Here is a 15971-nt window from a genome sequence, read left to right on the forward strand (position 1 = left end):
GACTAGAGATTAAAAGATATTTTCCTCTTCAGGCGGAGTAAATTGGTTTTGGATTAAGGCTGATTGATTGCCGCGGAGGTATACTGCAGTCTGTTTGAAATGCTCAGTTCTGAACACATAAGTAATTTCAGCAGAGCTACTCAAGGAAATCACGTTGGATGGAATTGATAGATATTATGTAGCAGTTACCAGTTATCGCATCGCTCAAGGTTATCATTAAAGGCTTCATGAAACATTCGAAGGTTCATCTTTTGGTTTTGAACAAAGTCTAGCTGTGTGTGTGTGATTTGTAAGAAAGAGGAATTGTGTGTGTGCATATGCTATGTGTGTGTACACCTGTAAGTGTATGCTGACTGTGAGCTTCACACACGTTTAATGAGCTTACTAGAAATAGAGCCCTATTGTGGAAAGAAGGATTTACCCATTAAACATGAACATCTGTAACCTCCAAACGCCAAGGCGAAGAAGGACTCCATGTGAATACCAAAAGCAACAGAGGCATATTGAGTTCATCTGGAAAGATATCAGAGATTTATTTTAATTTCCATTCAAATCAAAATACTATAGGCCTCATAAAACGTCTTTCCTTTTAAAATTCACACATCCCTCAACTAGGTATTTCTTGACAGAGACAATTATGTGTACCATTCTCACATGTAATCCTAGCACATTTTCAGCCTTCTCCTAGAAAAACGTGCCGTTTGTTATAATCTTGTTCAGGGCTGGGTTTCCCGATATCTGTGTCTCTTAAGCGTTTTATGAAGACTTGAAAGGTAAACTAAAGTTGTTTACTTTCCTACATGTGTTTCCCAAACCATCTCTTAAGAGAAACCTTATGAGAATTCCCTAACAGAAATCTTCCTACACACATCTTAAGAGGCTGAATCCATGTTTCTTGCATTGATTTCTGTCAATACCAAGACTCAGTACGTAGGTTTGAGCATGTGTGAGATGAGTACGATGGGCATGACTCAGATTGGAATGCAAATGATCATAATTAGAAAGAGAATCAACAAGAAATACTATACGTGAAAATGAAAAAAATAAATTCCAGAATAAGGATAGCTGTAGGCTAGACAGTCATTACTCAGATTACTTATGGATTTGTATTTGCAAGGGATTACAAATTAACAGCTAATTCATTTATAACCATCTTTTTTTCTTTTTATTGAATGAAGCACAAAATGTAATGCAACATACAGTATATCTTGGTCTTACATCGCATTCGGTGCATACGTCCAGACACTAACACAACTCTCTCATATCTCTTACAGAAGGTATACTTGGTTAAGAACATTCTGGGAAACACCTCAAAACATTATGGTACAGTTTAAGGTATAACTTACAAATGATGTAGCGTTGTTTTTTCATGTCTGACCACTCTTAAGTATGGTTTTGTTGTGTCACAATATGAGATCGGCTCAAACAGTGTAAGTCAGAGAACACCAGCACAACTGACAATCTGCTGAGGGTTGTGGCCCCTTAGGATGAACCACTTACGCACCTTATCTATCGCCAGTGCATTTCAATCACACAATATCATCTATTTCAGTTGTGATGCCAGTCTAAATGTAAAATGTTGAATTTACTTTTGTTTACCATGTAAGAATTGTTCATATTCCAGTTGTGCGCCTCATTCGTGCTCCCTCAGTGATTTTGAATCATTAATCAGACTAGATTTAATGAGCTGCTTTTGTTAATATGTAATACCCCTTAAAAACATGCTCCACTAACAGGCACTCATGCACTCATTCAGTCTCTCTCTGTTCTGCCTGTCTCTGCCGCTCAGCCTCTGTGCAATGTGAGTATTAGCCTTAGATATTGACTATCTGCAACTCTGACATCACTATACTCATTCTGTTCTGTGGCATTACAACTCAGCAGGACATACTGGTTCTTGGAGTCTCCCTGATTATACATTCAGGACGAAATTAATTGTCAGTTGAATTAAGTAATCTCTATCTGTTCTCGGTGGGATAATGAGAATGGGCAATATCCAGTGGCCTGAACATCCTTTAAATTGGGAGGACTCCCCTCAGGCCCATTACTACGGTAGGTCTTTAGACCCAGTTGAAGAGGGTCTCTGTAACTCACCACACTTGCTTCTTTGCCATAGGCTAAAATTGGCCTGTGGGGAAAGAGATGAGAGAGAGAGAGAGAGAGAGAGAGAGAGAGAGAGAGAGAGAGAGAGAGAAAGAGAGAGACAGTTGTCATTAAAGCCATGCATCCTTTGACCCTACTTGAAGGTCATACACCTGAAGCACTTACTGAGTGTCTCTTTAAGGAGAAACCCTGATGGTCGTTAGAGGAGTCACGTGTATCTACCTCCGTCCTCAGGGGTGTGCGATTGCAGGAGGAACAGAGGGAAGGGCTGAGTTACCATTCTGAGAGTCCACTCTTCGAACCAAGGGCGGCAGAACGAGGGGGTCAGGTATGGGAAAGAGAATATGGAGGAGGCCCAAGAGCCTCTTTTAAATGTCAGAGCAGCCAGACAGAGGGTCCGAATCGGAGGGGGGGGGGGGGGGGGGGCGAGATGTAAAGTCTTAACACATGGCGGCGTCACACCTGCACATGACTGCACCGCAGAGAGGAACTGTTACTGAGGAAGAAGGGGAACATTCACATCTACACATACTGATGGAAACACATTCACAAAACTATTCACGTACAAACATACAGACAAGAAATGCAGACATTTTCATCATAAGCTGAAGAGATGTTGTACCATTTTTTTGGTTTGTACAAGTCATGAAGTTACGAAATCATTAAACTATTCTCCGCACACACAGTTTGCTTCTAGAACCAATGGCAGAATTGGTTATAACGTAACTCTTTGACTGCTTCACTAAATCCTCATTCAACTTTTTGTCTTTTGACATTGACCTTGCCCACTGAAACTGACAAGTGCATTGATCCCAGTAACTTCTTGATACGGTAACAAAAAACTGTGACACTTTTAAAAACGCAAAATCATAACATCACCATTTCCCCTAGGTCCTCTCTGTTTAAGCATGTCAGATAATTAAGTGGGTGAGAGGACTGGTGCTGATTGGCATTATAAAAAGCTGTGCCATCACTCCTCACCCATCTTCCCCCTTTCACTCTTCCTCAAAGTCTCTGCCAGTGGAATTTTAAAAGATAAAAAAGACATAAGGACAGAAGAAACTCCCCTGACAGATATTATCGTTACAACCTTTCATCAAAAGTGCAAACTTATTTTCCCCACCCTCCATATGTCTCAAGCTTTGCCCTCCCCTCTTTCTCAAGGTATTTCTATAGAGGGAAGAGAAAGTGTGTATGTATGTGTGTGTGTGTGTGTGTGTGTGTGTGTGTGTGTGTGTGTAGGGGGGGGGGGGTTGAGAGAGACAGAGCTCTGTCAATTGGAGTGAGTGCACTACTAAGTCTGGCTTCACTACAAAGGTTAGCAGATCTGACTGTCAATACTGTCAGAGGAATGGTGTCTTTGGGAGGGGAGGGAGAGGAGAGAAGGAGGTGGAGACATGGAGGTTAGGTGGTGGGGGTGCAGGAGGGTTTGCTTTGAGAGAAAGAGATACTTTGATATTTCGGAATGTTAGAAGGGTGAATGTGGAGAACTGGAGGTTGGGGATCTAATTACCGGGCCATAATTGGGGGCTGGGGAATAGGTTGCCGTCCTCTCAACTCGCTGCAGATCAATTATGTTAAGAGAACATCTGTAAGTAGAGCTTAATGAGGTCCATTAGAGCAACATGCTGCCTTCCCTAACGGTGCTTGTCAGCTTCTTGGATGAGCTGGAGTGTGCTGCTAACTAGGGACCTGGTGGAGGTGCTTAAATAGGCGAGGAGGCGTGCGGCCGGCTCAGGTCTGTCTTGCTGCTCTGCCAGTGTGAACGGGAGAGTGAAGAAGAAACAGTCTTGTCGGGAGAGGACTCCTTTAGATTGAGAGTGAACCACAAATCCGCGAGAGGAAGTTGAACTGAGGCACATGGGGCTTTTCCCATTCAACTGATACTTGAAAATAGAGGCAGACACGTGCGACACCTACACGCGGTAACTTCCCTGGTGCCGTATTGACAGATTTTTAATAACACTCTGACCGTTTAATACGACGTATGATACAAATAAACTCCATTATATGAGGATTGACGGACGCAAAGCTATTCAGTTTATTCAGATTGTATTGCCATACTACAATAAACTATGAGCGCTGTGATCTTACGTGACATTCAATAAAACGGAACAAAGTGGAACAGAGAAGAACCGTCGACAACTTTGGTCAGTTTTTGCCGTCAGTCCTCCTTGGCTACAGATAAGGTAGGTAACAGATTTTTGTCTGGTGGAGTGCAACGTGCTGTCCGAACTTTATATATTTGTGTTAGAGGTTTGTAAAGAGGGATTAAGTTGAGGCTTCCTTGAAATGAATGCTCTGGATACTCTACACTGAGGCTTAAGCGAGGATAGCAGACGAGGAAATAAGGGAAATAACGCTTAACTTCAATCCTCTCCCGGAAAGATTTCCTACATGAAACCCGGTAATTAAACATTTCATTTATTTTTTTAAAGGACAAGAAGAATTGTTGCATTCCTTCCTCTTTGTGTCCCTCCTTTGGACTCGCATCCAGCACTCCTTGTTATATTCCGGAGAGAGAGAGAGAGAGAGAGAGAGAGAGAGAAAGAGAGAGAGAAAGAGAAAGAGAGTAATAACAAACAGCGATATCCTCACATTAATGTTGTGCTTTAGCCGAGGTGTCATCGCAGAGCACCAGCACCTCACCCTTTCCTCGCTGGACTCTTTTACGTCCAGCCTATCAGCCTATCATGTGACTGCCTATCATGGCATTTGGTAATGGCATCCTTTACCTCATCAAGTTCAGTTTTCCAGATATCCACGGTGAATAATTGACGTGATAATGCGTAAGATGAAAGGTTGGCTTGGGGACATGATGAAGTTCTCTCCTCTCCCTGTCTGCAGTAGCCTATTCCAGGGTTTTTTCGTCTCTCTCTCTGTAAGACCCGATGAAGTCTCCCCCCCGCAAATTGCCTGATTACGCAGATAGCCTGCTTTGAAATAATTCAATCCATGACAAAACCTAATTACTGGCAGGTAATACGCTGTCAGCTTTAATGCATCTCATCACTCATAATGGGAGAGAAGAGCATTTTATGACCCATCTCATTATCGCTGCATTTTAGGCAGAGAGTGATTGGCGTGAAGCTGCTAGCCAACTATTGACTATTATCCAGCTGAACCGTCTCTGTGCATCAGCGCTCATCTTTTTCGCTCCTGTCTTTTTCAAACTTTTCTGGGTATCAGATAGAGTTTCATGCTGGTATAGATATGTGTCCTTATGCACAGATATGTATCTACAACATTCATCAATAAACACCAGTCTGTCTTCTTTCTTTCCTATATCTTGCATTATTCACCATGTCCTTCCTACACCCTTTCATCCATTCACTCGTTACCTTTCTTCTCAACTTTTTTGTTCACTTTTCCTTTCTACTTTATTTGTGTCTCTCACACTTTGTACCTTTCCTTAAGGCTTTCTTTCTTTCTGTCTGCGATTCTTTCTTGAACTCTTTCATTTGGTGAACGGTCATTTGTCCTGTGTGCATCCACAAGAGGCATTTTCATGGTAGCCTATGCTACAAGAGGGTGTTGCCCCCTCAGGTAAAATTGTTGCCCCTTCAGTTGCCTGATAATATTACATAAATGACAAACATACATGACAAAATGTCCAGTAATAATACTCATACAAAACCTAACGTATCCTTAATCTGGGCATTTGTGTTTTAACCTAAACAAATAAATACATAATGGAAGTATCTTCTTTTGAAAAGCTAATTGGTTTGTTTTATTTATAGAGGAGGGTGTCTATCGGAAACATCAGAGTCTCATGCTTTCTCTGGATTAGTTTCATAGGCCTAACGCGACCGTAAATGTGAACAACCTTAGCAGGGTAAATAGGCTAATTCACTTCACTAGGGAAGTTATGTTCGCCCAAACGCTTGCCCACAGGCTATGAATGGAATAGGCCTATTTGCAAGAAATATGGTGACTAGCAACAGTAAACAATGCATTTCTACGGTCCTTTTCCTTTAAGAACGTGAGCGTTTATAAGCCAGAACAGTTATTTTCATTCTCAGTTCAACTTTAGTAGCAAAGTCTTTCTTTAGATTCATGTATTTAGTTGTTTAGTTTAACGTCTATGGGTGCCAAGCAGGAGAGTTTGACAGTGTATGACTACATCAAATTAGAATAATTTGGTGTCAAGCATGGTGTTGCACTTGCAGCTTACACTATGGCAGACGTGTTGAATTTGAGATTTAGTTGACCACCCTACACATCCAACTGTCCACACGAGGATGACATTACGGTAACAGTCCAACTGATTTGAGGACATTTAGGACAGATGTCGATTTGAGGACAGATGTCGTTTTTTTGTCACAAAATATTGGTTTTGAGTTACGATCTTACGAAATCTTGCGATTTGCACAAATGTTTTACTTTTGACCTGGTTCTCCCCAATTATGTCCATCCATGTTTGCATCACTTTAACTCTGACCAATCTAACACTAGACAATGTTGCTCCCCTTGCAAATCTTAAATGCCCCCTCAGTCATTCCACCCCGCATATGACCCCTTTCTAAGTTAGTTGTTGAGCTGATGTACGGTCACCTGCAGTTATCTGCATTTATATGAACGTGTCAATGATTGTGTTACTGGCTAAATGTTTAGACATAAGTTGGGCAACATATGCGTCCATAAACATTGCTCCTAGGTGAAGGAGATGTACGTTTGCCTCAAATGTTATCATTCCTAAACAATAATAAAGATTCCTTTAACTTTTCTTATCAAAAGATAGCTTACTTAAGAGTCTCTGTGTCCAAAAGCAGTCGTCTGTAGGCTACAGGAGAGGCAAATTCGCATATTGGATTGAACGATCATATCTGGCATCATTGTACAACTATAGCCAAGTATAGTCGCATATTTCAGAGAGCGTCACAATCCCCATAACGGATATCGTTGTCACGCCAGCAGTCGGTTTTACAGTTTTAACGCACTCCGCACAGGGCTTGTTTGCGCGCGCGTCAGAGTGCCTATTTCAGTATGTAGGGCGCGCGCTCGCATGCCTGTGCACCGTTGCTGGATATGTTGGTAATAACTGAATGACCTTCTCCTCGTCGAGTAATGTCTCACTGGTGAGGGATTGAGTTTGAAGATAATAAAACGAGGCTTCTCTGTTCTTCGCTCCTCAGTCACTCAATGGGCAAGGTGTACTTCAGCTCTTCAGAATACCTACTACTCATGACGACGCAGCAGTGCGGGCGAGTAGAACACCTGTAGCTTCTGGTGCGAACAACTCCTTGCACATAATCCTTGTGGACCTCATTATTTTCAACCTGAAGATCATACTGCTCTAACGCGCAATGTCAGTTTCGTGAACTTTAGCTTGCCAGGAATATAGTTGGCGTCTACACCTCTGTGCCCGATTTGAAGTTAGTTTTCTCCATAACTTGGCGAAGAAGGTGAGTGGGTGCATAGCGTTTTCCCTGGGTTTGTAGAACTTGGTGATATTACATTTTTGCTTTGAATGTTAACGTAGTAGTATGACATAGAGGAAGCCAACTGTGCAGCTTTGATAAAGCATGCATTTCTATACGCCCTGCTTCGTCGGTCTATGATTTAATGTATTATTTTTTTTAATCGATTTACTGTTTTATCGGTTTACTGTAGATGTGGCATATCTCATAATTGCATTACATACAATGGTTACGAACACCAATGTATGACACTGCATGTTAGCCTAAACTGTAATGTAACAGTAGGCTATAACCTCGCTTTTCAAGAATCTTGGCCGATCTTTTCATTCGGTTGGAATGAATGAAACATCTGATTGGAAACAAATGCTTTGGTGTAATCAGACATTATCAGGTATCATTGTCCTGTTTTTATTTGTTAACGGTCATTGGCTTTGAGGTTCACGTTCACTGGTTTTGTTTCGGTAATAATTTCAAGCCTGATTTTTTTACCCCCCAAAAGCGTGAGCTTGCTCGGTTAAACACGTGCCAGTCGTTTTAAAATTGTTGTCCCCTTCCGCAAGTTGATTATTACCCCGTGCTCTTATTACTGTCTGCACGTATCCACTGCTTGGAATAGCCTATGCGAGCTCGGAGCACGATAGGATTATAAGATTACGGCGCCGCGAAGGGGTAAGCATATGCCTTTGTCATCCGCTGTCATTTGTTCACCGCCACTCGCCAAAGCTGCGGCTGCTGCTCGATCTAATTTCATAGTCGAGCTCTGTTGTGACAAACGGCTTTAACACCGTGTGGTGCTCTGCGATAGTGAGCCACAGCTCTCCCCTTCTAGCTGTGTGTTGTTGGTTGGTGTTTTTTCGCTCTCATTTTTATTCTTTTTTGTGTGTGTGGCGAGGTGGATTGTTACTTCTAACAAAAGCAAAGCCACCCTCAGCGAGCGTGCATACAGCTGCTCACTTGATAACACAAACGGGGGGATTTCGGCTTGGGGTTCCTCTTGTTGCAAGGTGGCTCGGTGACAGAAGCTGGTCAACAAATGCAGAAAAGGGAGAAAAGTTTCGGTAAGGCTCTTGTATGTTCTCTTGTGTAGAATGTGAACGTGCCTTTTCCGCTTTGACAGCGATAATGACTTAGTTTCCCTTCTACCGATGCGGCTGAATGTTTAGTGTGGAAACACAAGACCCAAGCTACTGTTTTCACTCATGGTTCAGCTGATAATTTTTCAGGCAATGTGATACATTGCAACATTGGACAGCTGTTTTATTTCGCCATCTCTTTCGCTGCTCTGTATTGAAGCAATTTCCCGCTTGATACATTGGTCAGTTTCCGTAAACGTTAAGGGACATGTACCGTTATTTGCTGGCTTTTTAAACGAGATGTTTTTTGTTGGTCATCGCCTCACAAGATGCCTCGGAAATTGGTTTGTCGGTGGCAAATCTTATTGGCCTTTACCAAGCACTATGCTGCCATGGCAACAGTAATTAAACTGATAAGAGGGTGAAATGTCAGCATCCCGGACTCGCGCAGCTGTGATGTGGGAAGGAGAAATAAAATTGGTAGCGAACTCGGTGTTTTGCTTTCGTCGCCAACAAGCAATGTAAGGTAGATGTGATGAGGTACGTGCAATCATGTTTTCCAGTCCTTTGAATCGAGAGAGGAAGTCGAATGAGCGTGTAAAGAAAGAATACATATCCCCGTTTCCAGAAGCATTCCCCCCTTACTATCATAACGTTACTGTTTAGAAGAGTGGAAATGTGGAAGCGAAGGCATTCTTAACGAGGTTACTACGGAGCTGAGAGAACGAATCGTGCATCCGTAATTTGAAACCGAACAAGCTGTTTGTTGGTTGGCACAATCAGTCTAAATCTGATTGCAAACCATGGAGAAACTGTTACTTCTGAAGGATGGTAATGAGAGACTGACTTTGTTGTGTTAACCAGCCGAGTTGGGACAGCGCGGATGAGTGGCACAGAACAAGGACGTTCAGCGCAGGCAATCAGCCGTGCACCCCCCTTACACTCCAATCCAGCCAATTAAAAGCTCAACAGTTGAAACCCAACTGCTGAAAACAGTTTCCTCATTACCACAAACACTGTGGCCATACAATTTGATACCTTTACATGTGTTTTAATACACCATTAAGCTATTTTGAAGGCGACCCATTCAGAACCAAGACAATAGTCAAATCAAAAAAGTTCTCATTGGGTCTTTTGAAAAGTAATGAGTTTCTGCAACCACAGTCCTATCTTGAATGTATTTTCGATCTCCAGCGTTGAAGATTACAAGGAAGCTTTGTTATGTCTTATTATGTCTGTTATGATGACCTTTCAGCCACTGGCCCATGAACTGTTATGCATGTTTTGCAAGAGAAAGCCACATACCACCTTTATGCTTGGATTTGTTTTTAGTTTTTTTTCAGAATATGCCATATAATAATAAAAAGTATATCAGTTATTAATCTACCATATTAATTCTAACATCGCTGTCTAAGGCTGTGAAACATAAGTTAGTATTATATTCTATATTACTTTACCACAACAGATTCGAAAAAAGAAATTTAACAGATTGCCTGGTTCTAAACGAAGCACACTCTTTTCAAAGAGTGATGCTCTGATACACCACAGAGACACCATCAGGCTATACAGAGACACAGAGGAACTACTTGCGCATGAAATTTCAGGGGGAAATTAAGTGAATTTGGATGACACTCCTAACCTTGGAACAACAGATGCACTGTGTCTAACAAGCACTCTCACTATGTGATGCTTCCCAAATTAACGAACAGCGCACTGCCTCGCTTTGCTGGCCCAGCACTGCAGAATCAGGAGTATGCATGATGGGGGGAACTTTTTTTCTGTCAGGACAAAAGAGGAGCTGAAGCTGAGCTGTGGGGGAGAGGGGTGGCTCCTCTCCGCTCTGTATGGAGGTAGAATACTAATTACTGGCCGGCTGCGTGAGCTCACATTGTTCCCCCTGTTGCCTAACAAAACCCTTTCATGGCCTGTGTTGAGCGTCACAATTGGTTGCCCGCCTTAAGAAAGCTTCTCACAGTCTCTCCCTGAAAGAGCGTGCAGTGTCTGAAAGGAGGAAGATGAAAGAGAAAGTTACAGTTAGACAGAACACCGCTCACTGCTAAACGTGTTTTAAACCCACGCAACATTTGTGAGGACACGAGTGTCCTCAGTTTGTAAAGTATGTATTTTTTCTTCTCTTTTTCATGCTTTTCACACTTGCGAATATTTAACAGTTCTCGAAGGTCCCTTGAACAGTATTTTTATTGTTCTGATTTTTCTTGCCGTTGAGGAGGTGTAGTTTTTACATCGGCGTTGTTGAAAATATTAGTCGCAATCTGTCTGGCTTAACCATTTTTTCCTATTTTTCTATCCCACAGGTATACAAATGCTCTCCGTCCAGCCGGACACCAAGCCAAAAGGCTGCGCCGGCTGCAGCCGGAAGATCAAGGACCGCTACCTGCTGAAGGCCCTGGACAAGTACTGGCATGAGGACTGCCTGAAATGCGCCTGCTGCGATTGCCGGCTTGGTGAGGTGGGCTCCACGCTTTACACCAAAGCCAACCTCATCCTCTGCCGGCGCGACTACCTCCGGTAAGACCAGCCACGCCGCTACCTGTCGTTTTACCTGTGCAAGTCTGACCCCTGTGTGATAGAGTGAAGAGGAACAAAACAAGTTTGACCCCCTGTGTGATAGAGTGAAGAGAACACAACTGTTCACAGAAGTCCGAGGTGTTAGTGTCTGTGCGTGAATTTATTCAATGAAAAAAAAAACACTGAGCCAAAAAGCTCTTGTTATTTATAAAACATTTGTTTTTCATTTTAAATGTACCTTATTTGTCATGAAATAATTGGTAGGCCTCATGATGGTCGTAACTTTACTATGACAAAACACTAAACCGAGCTTAACAAACCAAGGACTTGTCTCAGACCACTGTAGATCTGTGGTCCCGACCTGACAGATGAGACAGTGTTTTAAAAGAGCGCTCACTTCTCTGAAAGGATGCTTCCATAGGCACCCCTTGTGTCTCTGTGATGTTTGAGATCCTCAGCTCTTGAACACAGCCGGGCCAGCAGGGTGTCTTTTATGAGCTCATAAACATTGTTGTTATTCGTGGGCTCTCGCCGACCGCTTAAGGGTCGGTCTAATCAGCACATTTAAATGTGGAGGGCAGATCACTGCTTTGCTGAGGACCACCCGGCTCTCTGTGCCCCCTCACCCTCCGCCAACACTGCATTCCAACGTCAGGACCTTTGCCTCTCCATGACATTAATGTTGTACCATCTAAGACATGACACGAAGGTGACTCACATGGGCGTCTTCACCATCATTATTAATAACTCATGACATGATAACACGTCCCCGGTGGTAACCTATCAGTGTAGATCTGTGGAAGTTGTAGCCATTATAATGCATTGCTGTTGTGTGAAGCAGCACATTAGTTTGCATTCAACAGGCAGAGTGAGATATCTTTCGCGATACAGCTAAGTCCCAGTGCAGTCTACCTGTTGTTAGGATGTAAAGACGATAGCGGTCCGTGTGGCTATAACTCACGGCTTGTCTCTCTCCAGCGCTGCCCCACAGAGCATGCGCGTGTGTGAGGGAACATGTATGTCAATGAGCTCAGTGTGCCGCTGTGGGGATGTGGGGCCTTGTAAACACACGAGGCGGCTGGCGCTTTGAAATGGCACAGTTCATTTAATTTCCGCACTGGGGATGAGAGTCTCCATTAGACGCAGTACACAAACAGGCTTTGGGGAGACGTGGCTGTGAAGTACTGCCAGAGGGCTTGGAGAGACAGAGATTACCATCCGACAGTAAGGCTTATTGACTGTACCCTGCAAAAAATGCTTCCCTATTCACACAAAGGCACTTTTTTAAAAGAAAGACTCTGCTAATATATACATCAAGTGTGACAACAAGACAAGGGAAATATATTCTGTACATCAGTTGTGGTATATGACTGAGTTACGTATAGCTTTGTCCTTTCTTCCCTGCTACAAGAAATACTGTATTTACTAGCTCGTAAATTAAGAGCACAATGGCACATTCGACCAGAGGAGCTCTTTGTGAGCGGTCTGAGTGGTATCGAACTCATAAGGTGCATCCTTCATTCCTTATATTAGTTTTTGTTTGTACGGTGCAATTCACCCCTATAAATCAAACGAGCGTGCTTCTGTTTGTGTAGCCAAACAGGGACACAAGAGAGCCCAATTGCAGCGTGTTATTCTTTCATCTCCAGAGTTCAAGGTGACTGAATTGATTTGATGCCTGCTATCACGCGAGTGGCCCGCCTGTGAGTGCACCCTGACATCCACCTCACTGTCGGCTAATGAATGGCAAATATAGCAAACCCCCAGCTCCTCACATCTGATACGTCGTGCTACAAAGCCAAGCAGGCTCCATCACAGAGGCAATCAATGGCCAGCCCTCACAAAGCGCACCTTTTTCCACAAAACCCGTTTGGGTCTCCACTTTAGGGGGTGGTTATTCTGTAAAGTTTAACTGGTTAAAAGATTCGAAGCTTAAGGGAAGGGGGGGGGGAAGAGAAAGGAGAAGAGAGATGAACGCAATGCTTACTCCCAATTTTGTGTTCCATTTGAAAGATTCTATTTAAAAGTAAATTATTCTAGGCTTTATTATACAGCCCCCCCCCTCGTAGAGAATCAATCCCATCCTGCTTAGCAGTGTGGCATGTTATTAGGGCTGACATAACCAGGGTTAATAGAATTCCACAGGGGTCTACTACCATGAGCGATGTGATCCCACCAGCTGAGAAATGATAATCCCTATCGTAACACACATACATACACACACACACACACACATTTACAAAAAAACAAATTAAATAAGGACAAGAAAAACTGATTCCTGGCCACACAGACCTTTTATACTGGTTTGCTATGAACAAATATTATGTTTGAGGTGGGGGGAGATTTTGTTTGGTCTAGAGAAAATGGTCAATATGCATTCTTCGAATTGGGGAGGTGATTACTGAGCGGGGGTTTTTATCTTGTGTTACATGAATCCTCTGTTGCACTCCAAACATAGGTAAATGTTTTTGGACCGCTCTATCAACAAATGATTCTTTTGATACTCCCTCTGACGCCTGCATTGATGATAATGGTAATAACTGCTGTAGCAGTTTATATGCTGATGTGCTTGCATTTTCAGGCGGTAAGCGATAAGGTTAAAAGCCCTGACAAAAAAGGGAGTGACACATTTAAGTTAGGAAGCCAGGGGAAAGGGAATAGTGTCACAGCCTACAGAGAGTAACCGCGACAACACAGCCAACCACCAAGGCCAGAAAGCAAGGCGGGGAGAAAGCTGCTGGGCATCAGTTAATGGAAAACTGTAAATTTCAGGCATCCATTTTAAAGACAGCACAGGGAGACCACTTATTTATTTATCTATCTATTCATTCATTTTTTTTTTAATCCAACTTCAATTTTCCTCTACAGTGGTTTTACTAAGATTGTAAATGCAAGCAAGCTCACAGAGCCGTCAACATGCCTGGATTTATGACCGTTTTGGAAAGCTGGCTATCAGTGAGAGATAACCAACATGTAAAGCATGGTTTGGTTGTAATAACTTCTATTTCTCCCACTTTCTCATTCAGAAACAGCTTTGTGGTCCACATCCACAACGCACAGTATAAACCAATGGAAATGAACCTTGAAAATATCATTCATCTTTTTTTTGCATTTGTATCAGACATATTGTCAGTAATGTCCAGTGTGTATTCATATATTTGCCCCAAAAGTTTCCAAAGTTCCTCTGTGTTCTTGAAAAATGAAGTAATTGATTCAATACATGTTCTAATGTTCATTTTTTCAGTGTTGAAAAAGATAATGAATTTGTTAAAGAAAAAAAAAGCTTTGGGAAAATGAGAATGTTTCATATTAAGGTAATATATACCTGGTGACTGATAGGTGGAGTACTAATGTAGGTAAAATGAAGGTTGAAGGTAGAATGGAAGTCTTATAAAAGCAGATTAAAAGTATTGCCAGCAGTCTGACTGTATGCTTTGATGTAATGAAAACCATGGCTATGAACCATTGCCCTTGAAAGACATGGACACATAAAATAACATTTGGAACTTTGCCAAGACACTGGCACAGTCTTGTAAAACCGCATCAAATTAGTAGCAAGATTTGGTTACATTTTATTATTATAGTGTAGAATATTACTATAATCAGACATTTTGGGTGAGTCATATCCTAATGTGGTCAACGGCATGTTGATATGGCTTAGACTTGTCAGTACCTTTTAAATGAATTCACTTGGAGTCATTGAAGTAAAGCATTGCTTTTGTATTCTGTCATGACGATTCTCCAGCCCAGTTCAACCATCTAATGTCTGCAAGTGCATGATTGATCATTTGAGAAACCAGGAGCTCCACCGAATCACACATTTGCTGACACAAGTAACCCGAGCATCAAGGCAATGCAAAAACAACAACAAAGCTGCCAGGCAGGGGAGGGGGAAAAAAAAGTCCATCTCTGTGGAGACCGGTGCAGTAAAGCCCAGTGTACTTTGTCATGGGCTCTCCTCCAAGTGTCTCTGCTGGCTGAAAGATTGAGGCCAACTCCTCTCCTAATGACCAGTGCAGATGTTCACATGTAGCACAGGGCTCGCTAGGCACGACACTGTTGCACTGAAGGGCATCGGAGAGACGCCGCGCTCAGACAGCCTCTCCGCGGTCACTCTGACCACACCGCGGGGCTCTTCCCTCTGTCTACGCGTTCACACACACACAGGCCTTTGTCGGTTATCAAACTCACAAAAGACCGGAAATATTTGGCATGAGCAGCGAGGATCTGGACATGCAGTACAGATAGGATCAGTGAGTTTTACAGACACTGATTGCATATCACACACTGTTTGAGCATGAATCCCTTATTGATGGAGGGCCAGCAAAGCTGCACCCAATGGCAGATATCAATCAATGTTCCATGGAGTGTGGGTACGAATAGAAGGCTTAGAGGTACAAACCCGGGCTAAAGAGCTCTGTCAGTTCTTCGGAAATAATTGCTTGTGGGCATAGGTGATCCTATACTTTCTCTCTCGCTTGGGCTTGTAAATATTACATAAAAAATACATCAATAGCTTGAAGAGTGCCAACCTCTGGACCTTCGATGGATGGGTAATAGAAATTGTAGAGAAGAATCGAATGCAGAATTTTATGATACTTTCTCTAACATTTTATTGGCAATGTGTAAAAAATAAACTGTAATGTGTGTATTGTTTATGTTTAGCCTAAAACCCTAGGTTTGAAGTCAGTTGTTTGGAGTGTTCTTCTAGCAGCGGTCGGTCTTTGATAAATATTGAGCTCTCAAGGAGCAGATTTGCAAGGTCAACTTCAGCACATATGGAGAAGGGAAGATAATGCTGTTTTCAGCGTGCTGTAGGTGCACCTGTGGCCTAATTGCATATTTC

The 15971-nt window shown here is 42.6% G+C and overlaps 1 protein-coding gene across 5 annotated transcripts in view; it reads left to right on the forward strand.

The window, feature by feature from the left end:
• The first annotated feature begins 3487 nt into the window (after positions 1 to 3487).
• Positions 3488 to 15971, forward strand: part of lmo3 (LIM domain only 3) — a 34728-nt gene continuing 22244 nt past the window's right edge. The window contains exons 1-2 of one of the 5 annotated variants that reach the window (XM_031582550.2): positions 3488 to 4292; positions 10912 to 11125. In XM_031582550.2, coding sequence (XP_031438410.1) covers positions 10920 to 11125 — 206 coding nt within the window. In that variant the 5' untranslated portion in view covers positions 3488 to 4292; positions 10912 to 10919. The other 4 variants (XM_031582548.2, XM_031582551.1, XM_012823762.3 and 1 more) reach the window with 4 other exon arrangements.

Source organism: Clupea harengus, chromosome 16, assembly GCF_900700415.2.
Source record: "Clupea harengus chromosome 16, Ch_v2.0.2, whole genome shotgun sequence".
Taxonomy (NCBI): Eukaryota; Metazoa; Chordata; class Actinopteri; order Clupeiformes; family Clupeidae; genus Clupea; species Clupea harengus.